Here is a 7,756-nt window from a genome sequence, read left to right as displayed (position 1 = left end):
CCAGTTTTAGCTTCTCCTCATTGGCTCCCTGTTAAATTCAGAATAGAATTTAAAATTCTTCTCCTCACATATAAAGCTCTTATTACCTAGCTCCATTTTTCTCCTATGACACAACTTTTCTCACTTTGCCCCCCCCCCTTTATTTCCTCATATGACATTATGTACATTTGGCATTATTGTTGTCATTAACTTGTCTCAGCAGGTATACTTTGAATGGTGTTACGGTGTTTGTTGTCCCCTCTTTTCTGTCCTCTCAAACCCCAGCTGGTCGAGTCTGAGTCAGAGGTTTCTTCCTGTTAAAAGGGAGTCGTTTCTCTCCACAGTTGCCTCATGCACGCTCAGGGCAGGAAATTGGACCGAAGAGAGGTTTCCGTGCAATCTTTTGGTCTCCTTAGCTAGGAATATATATATATATATATATATATATATTAAATTGGCTCCATATGTATGAATGGGGACTAATTTTTCATTTAATGAATGGGATTTGATTGGATTAGGATTACAATGAATTGGATTCTAATTGGCTTGAATTGGACTGTATCATTGAAGTGCCTTGAGATGACATTTGTTTTGATTTGGCACTATATAAATAAAGAATTGAGATGGAATTGAATAGTGGAGTCCCAAAAAAGCCATAGGCCTACATATTTTATTTTTTTTTAAAAACACTTAATTGATCAAAATACGTAAAAAGTATGGGTGTAACAGGGTTTGTAAGAACATGCTTTCCCTGTCCTCAACCATAAGGTTGAGTTGAAAAATCCCTCCCTGTTTGGATCCCCTGGTCTATCCTGTCTGCACATGTAAAGATAAGTCCACTTTACAATGTCATTCCTTCACAGCCAGCTGCTCGCCCCTCCTCACTCTCACACTTTCAATTTAAATTCCATCCATCATCTCCCCTGCTCTCAGCCATCCAGGCTCAGGAAGACGCTTCTTGAAGGTAGCACTTATATAAACGAGTGCAAAACTCAAGAAAGCTTGTCATTTTTTTGTGCAAAAACAAAATATGACTGTGTCCTTCCACCAACCTGCAAGGGAGAAGAATGTTACTCATCCCAGGCTGCCTGGTGACGGAAACTATTCCATCTTGACAGCACAGAAGGGACTGTCACAAACATCCCATTTCCCGACAAATGGCTCTGAAGACATTGAGATGGATGACACCTCACATGTTCTGCCAGCCTGTGAAGTCTGCTACCTTCCAAGGTTTCAAAAAGCAGCACATTAACGAGGATATGAAAACGGATGAATGCGATTTTGTCATAAAAGCCAGGAAAATTACTCTTAATAATAAATGTAAGAAGAAAAAAAACACCTTCATCCTTGACAAAATTGGGAATGTTGAAAAAGTTTGTAAAGAAAAGAATAAATGTAGTGAAACCTAGAATGTGTCACCACATTAATTTGAATTGAATTTCATCGGGGGGAAAAAATTAAATTAATCTTTCTGTTAATTTTTACGGGTTGAATGTGATTCCCCGGTAATGTGATATGGGACCTTTGAGACCGGAACTGTTGCTATCCGGGTGATCTCAGGTGTGGACTTCCGCCCACTCTCCAGACACAACTTGGACGGCACAGGCATCACTCCGTTCTTTCTGTCTGTTTTCACAGGTCAGTACTTGACAAAAGTTGATAAGTTGTTAATAAGTTGATAAGTAGGTTTTAAGTCGTTTATGCTTTTATTTGTGTGTACATACGCTAAGAGAGTGAGTTGAAGGGTCATTTGCATATGTTTATGAATGTTTAAGACAGTTGAAAAACCGCCACTCTTCCAGGTGGTTCATTGGGTTCATTGCCCCCTTGCCTTTGTCTTGCAGGCAGTCAAGTAGCTTTAAAGGAAAACGTCGGAAAATTTCAATTTTCCTATTTTCCCTGACACCTGTCCCCCAAAATCGATTTCTCACACTGTTTTACATTATTCAACCCATAACCTTGCGCTCCCAGATTTTTTCACTTCTGGCCATGGGCGCAGCCATGTTCAGCCACATCCGGGCATATTTTACGTCAGAAATGCAATTCTACTTATGCAGCGGAAATAAAATTCTACTTGTGTGGCGGGAGTGTGCTCTAACAAAGTGTAGAGTGTAACTTGGAAATACACAATGATTGAATACTACCTGTATATAGTAGAATTAGAAATTATTTTTATTTCAACATGTATGTTCACATATATCTGTAGTGATAGTCTACAACTGCCTCGTCGGCGTGAAGGAAACCCTTGTAGGTCCCGTCCTGCGACTCATATTTATCCCTGATCGCCCACACCGCACAGGAGGGAATCACTCTTCGGAAGCGCTTCCCAAGTCTCCCATGGAGAAAGTAGGTCACCTGCCGGTAGGCCTGGAAACGGTACACAAGGTTGGGTATGGGGTCCGGAAACGCCTCACAGCTCGTGGATACAACCGGTGAGTCGTTAGCATTTGGCGGCGGTGTCGCGGCTGCTGCGACAGCCACTTGTCCATCCTTATTTTTAGCCTTATCCGACCATCTCGGCTGATGGCTATAAGCTAACATAACTTGGATCGAGAGGCTGATCATGATCTGACTCGGACTCAGGCGAAACTTCGCATTCTATCTCCGGGTCCGAGTCAGACCAAGACAGTTCGTAAGTGTCTTCCATTGCTGTAGAAAAAATGTTTGCATTTCTGACGTCATGTTGAGTGAACATGGCGGCGCTAGGGAGGGAGAGCCAGAGCGGTATAACTTGAATTTCAAACATTCGCGAATGTTACTCTCTCGGGCTGACAAATGTAAACAAGGTGAGAAATCGATTTTGGGGAACATGTACCAAATTTGAAACTTTCCGGCGTTTTCCTTTAAGGCTGATTTATTGTCGCCTACGGAGAGCCCTCTCCGTCAACGGAGACCCTCCCGGACGCTAGTCGTCCATTGTTCAGTCAACACAAGCAGTATCCAACGCATTCAATTAATTTTCAATGAAATCCGGCCGATCGTTGTCGCCGTGCTCGCAAAGCATGCTGGGATTCCGGCACGGCGAGCGGGGGACCTCCGGCACGTCAAAATGTTGGGCTCGCCCGAAGTTTATGCAAATTTGCCACGGCAGCCGTAGTGCGTTACCCAATGACAGTAGATCATGTAGGCGTGTCATGATAGGTTTGTCGTGAGGAAAGCATCGCGGAGAAAAAAAAAGAAAAAAGATGGAGGAGTGTTTAATTACTGCGGTTAGCGGATTCCCCGTTTTATTTGACCCATCCCTGCCGTCATACAGGGATACAAACATTAAAGACGAGGCGTGGAGGAAGGTGGCGGAGATTGTGGGTGTCCCTGGTGGGTTGACATCTGTGTGAACTGTACAAAATTACATGAACACCTTGCAAACATCATGGCCAGTAATGAATGCTAATGTAAATGGCTAGGTCATGCCCCTGGTTGTCTTCGTGGTGATGAGCTAGATATGTTAGATCATGTAGTAAAATAATGAATGAAATAAATGAAGGGCATCACTCAGTTTTTTTTCCCTTTGTTTATTCACCTCTGAACGTTTCGGGTATTATGTCATTGCTATTGCGGGCAAAATGAACAGCAGCAGTGGCCAGAATGGCTGTGCTAAAACGATTGTAGGCGAATAAAACACACCTAAAACATCAGGCAATTGTGTGAGCATCTCCACTTTTTTAGTAAAGTAATGACCATCAAGGAATAGAGGTTCAATCCAGTGCATCAAATTCTTTCATGGGCAGAGGTGGAGTAGTGGATGAAACGTTATCAATAATTGTGATAGGCATATCTTTCAACGAAAGAACCAAATCACACCCATGGCCATGTTTTCACAAGATGTCTTGTTCATGTTTCATTTTTAAATCAGAGAAAAGGTGCAGGGACAGGTGGCGGTCCCTCAGGGACACATATGTGAAGGAGCGCAAGAAGGAGAAGGAGAGACAGAGGAGTGGCTCTGGGGCCTCCTCACACAGGCCATGGAAGTATGCAAAAATCATGTACTTCCTGGCACAGTTTATTGAGACGAGGGAGACCTCGTCAAATCTGCCAAGGAGAGCACCCATGGCATCTTCCTCAACCTCCACCATGCCTCTGCCCTCCACCACCCAGCCACCCAGGGAAGAAGCACAGGAGGATGATGAGGAGGAGGAGGTAGAGGAGGACTCCCTTAATTCCCTCCTCAATGGCGACCTCCCCGGCACCACAGAGGGTCACTGCCCTGCCCCTGCCACCAGTGGAGCCACATCCACCCCTGCCACCAGTGGAGCCACATCCACCCCTGCCACCAGTGGAGCCTCATCCACCCCTGCCACCAGTGGAGCCTCATCCACCCCTGCCACCAGTGGAGCCACATCCACCCCTGCGGCCTCAGCACCTGTGGCTCGTAAAAGGAGGGGGGCTGCCGCCTTCAGCCCGTTTGAGCGGTCCGTGCTGCAGGCCCTGCAACAACCACTCCAAGCACCACCACCACCACTGCCAGCACTGTCATCCTCGGACGAGGATGAGCTTTTTTTTTTTTTGGAGCCTGCTGCCCACCATGAGGCGCCTACCTGGGCCGAAGAAGGCAGAGGTCAAATTTTACATCCACAAACTTTTATTTGAAGCGGAGCAAGCAGGGAGAAGCGAGGGGAATGAATACGGGTTTTTTTTTCAGTTCATTTTAGTTCATATTCAGTTATTTATATTTCATTACACTTGCTGACATTTTTGTTATTTTATAATTATTATTTTTTTACAAAGCGGTGTGGGGTTATGGGCATTGTTCAAGGGCAACAGTTAATAGTTTAATAAATATGTTGTGTATTTAAACCTGTGTGATTTTTTTTTTTTCAAGACAGATGGAAAACAAATCATATTTTCCATAAGAAGTCTGTACAACATGTTCAGTTGTGTATCACTGCACAAGACAGACATACTCGTATCACTTAATCAAAATCAGGTTCATTATTCAACCATTCAAACCAAATCAAATGTGAATTTTTAATCACAGTTCTTCCTATGCTATTTTATGCCATATTACACTGAGCCTAGGAACAATTTTGATTTAAAATGCAGTCTGATTAAATGGTAGCACTTTTATTTAAGATATAAAGCATCACATGCATACTGTAAATCCCTGAAAAGCAGCCTTTTAACCTAAAGCAGTGTATGCAGCCTATCAGTATCCCAACACAACGAACCTGCAGTGACTTATGGTAATGCAGTAGGCCAACATGTTTCCAGTCACATACATATATTAGCTATTTATATTATAGTATTGATATTTAGATGGCCATTGCAAATAAAGAAGGGGAGGGAAGTAATAATCATGTTTCATCCATAAAAACATTGTTATTCTCACTTATGTAACCCCTGTACAGAAAACTCTTAAGTGCCCTAAACTTTGGAGGGGTGAAAGTGTTTTCTGTAGAGGGGGTACGTCAGTCAGAATAAGAAACTTATTTTTTTGATGAGACATGGATATTATATCGTATCAAACATAATGTCAGTGTGTTATGTGCCCCTGTAGAGAAAAGTATTTTCTGTAGAGGAGTCAAATAAGTTAGAATAAAAATGTTTTGTATTGAAGACACTTGGACATAATATTAATTAATATCCATGTTTCATCAAAAAACTCTTATTCTCACTGATGTGACCCCTCTATAGAAAACACCGTCACCTTCAAAGTTTAAAAATGTATAAGGGTGAAAGTATTTTCTGTGAAGGTGTTACATCAGTGAGAAGAAGAATGTTTTATTCATGAATCATGGATGTTGATGTGTGTAGTGATGTGTAGTGCTTGTGCAACTTGGAATTCAGCTGTTAACTGATTAATGGAGTGGCTCTTAAAGGACTTATGAAACGAATTTTAATTGTTGGAATTTCACAGTTTTTGCTGCTGATTCTAAAGGTTCCAAGCCTTGCGATTAAAATGAGATATTGTCTGGATAATAATTTATCTGGGAAGTCATGTTAAAACGGGCTCAAAAGGAGCCACATTTTGTCTTTTTGTGCGAATTATTTTTTTTATGCGTGACGTCATAGGGTTGACACAGAAGTTCTGGTAGTCTAACTGTAATGGCGGCGTCTATGGCTAAGACATCAAAGCACGGTGGAAAATATTGTGTTGCTCGGCCAAATGGTGTTAGTTGCAAAAATAACAGCTTCACTGAAGGCATCTCTCTGCACATGTTTCCCAACTAAAAAATACTGGAACTGAGACTGACAAGGAGAAGGCAAAGACAAGAGCACGGTGGATCGTATCACTGCCTGCTGCCGCCTGCCGATAGCTGCACCTGTTACGGTGTTTGCTGCTCGGAAGCAGGGGACTGCTCGCTCTGCTCTTCGGTCTGCACACATATCCAGCTAGAATTTGGCGACGTTGTGAGTGGCTGGCCGTCTACCTCTGCTAGCTTTTTTTGTGTTTTGTCATGTTTTTATCGTTTTCATCACTATGATCGCCTGAGTCTCTTGAAAATCAGAGATTCTGTGGACATTAAATCGATCACGTCAACGATCAGACAAAGCCACCGCCACCTGTTTTGGCGTCTGTACCCTCTTACCTATGGCATCTACCTGGTCGGTTGCCACGCAACAGCCGTCGCAGAAGACGTGGAAAGAGAGGTGAGTAATATGCCGGCTGAAAGCCCACCTGGCTTTGCCCTCCACCAACAACGCTCGCCATCTGCTTTCTGGTCTCTCCGGTGATTGCGCCGGCTACGACATCCGAGGCTCAGAGGATTACTCTTACCGATGGCTGCTGTCAGACGTGCCGAGGCCGGGTGCCCATCTCCCTGCCGCCGACCCGTGAGGATCCGCAGATGGGGCCGCGCACTGGAGGATCTCCGACCCGTTAATCCACGCCATTGTTTATTAAGCTTACATTAAAACCATGTTATTATCACATACGTTTTTTTTAAGTGGCTGGATTTCAAAGTGCCCCTTCGTTAGGTTTCAACGTGTCAAAGACAGCGCAGCAGAATGCCATATCTGCAAAACCGGCATGTTCAAATCTTTTCCAGTTTATCACAGCAAACATACACTATTGTGTCATTTGATTGATAACATCTTAATAATAATCAGCGTGTAGTAGGAGCGATGGCTGTTTTGTGCCCGCCGATCCTGTGCCGAAAATGGTAACTTTCTTTAATTTCCATTACCCATACGGGAGGTGCAGAGAGCCTCTACAATATAGATATTAAATCGATTTGTGTGGCTTAAATTCAACGAAAGTTTTTCCACATAATGTTAGAGGTGTGTTCTTTCGACCTGCTGATGTTTGTATCAGAATTTTGGTTCCTTTATGAGATATAGGTCCATCAAATGTATGTTGTTTTCGCAGCCAGCCATACTAGCAAATAAGGGAGTCAACCCTATGACGTCACGGTCACGTGGCCAATTTCGCACCAAAGGCCATATAATTCACACTTTTAAATGGCCGTTTTAACAAGTTATGCCTGGAAAATTTAGTTCAAGTTGGATTGATGGTTTTAGAAAACGACAAAAATTTAATTTGAATGATAGATGAACATTCGTTTCAGTTCATCTTTAAAAGAGCCGTTGTTTGCTGGATGAAGCAGGATCATGGCTGGATCTGCCAGGGAACAGCACCCTCCTCGCTTAAATAGGAGACGAAGCGGTTTCGGACCCTCATCGCCTCCCGAGTCGCATTGTTGCTCCCCATCCTGGCACAGCGCTGCAGGCAGTCATCAGGGTCCTCTGTCGACTGGTGTGGTTCAGGTGCCCTCTGCTCCCTCCTCAGTGTCTCGACACGCAGGTAGTTGTGGAGCACGCAGGTGGCTTTGACACATGT

At 43.6% G+C, this 7,756-nt stretch overlaps 1 protein-coding gene across 1 annotated transcript; it reads left to right on the top strand.

Moving 5' to 3' along the window:
* Positions 1-1,568: 1,568 nt before the first annotated feature.
* LOC142391355 (uncharacterized) lies at positions 1,569-4,726 on the top strand. The gene is made up of 2 exons (XM_075477122.1): positions 1,569-1,617; positions 3,833-4,726. Exon 2 carries the CDS (start codon positions 3,961-3,963, stop codon positions 4,564-4,566), a length of 606 nt encoding a protein of 201 aa, XP_075333237.1. The 5' UTR covers positions 1,569-1,617; positions 3,833-3,960; the 3' UTR covers positions 4,567-4,726.
* The last annotated feature ends 3,030 nt before the right edge of the window (positions 4,727-7,756 follow it).

Source organism: Odontesthes bonariensis, chromosome 11 (genome assembly GCF_027942865.1).
Source record: "Odontesthes bonariensis isolate fOdoBon6 chromosome 11, fOdoBon6.hap1, whole genome shotgun sequence".
NCBI lineage: Eukaryota > Metazoa > Chordata > Actinopteri > Atheriniformes > Atherinopsidae > Odontesthes > Odontesthes bonariensis.
Note: the sequence above shows the minus strand (reverse complement) of the source record. Positions and strands in the feature narration are given on the sequence as shown.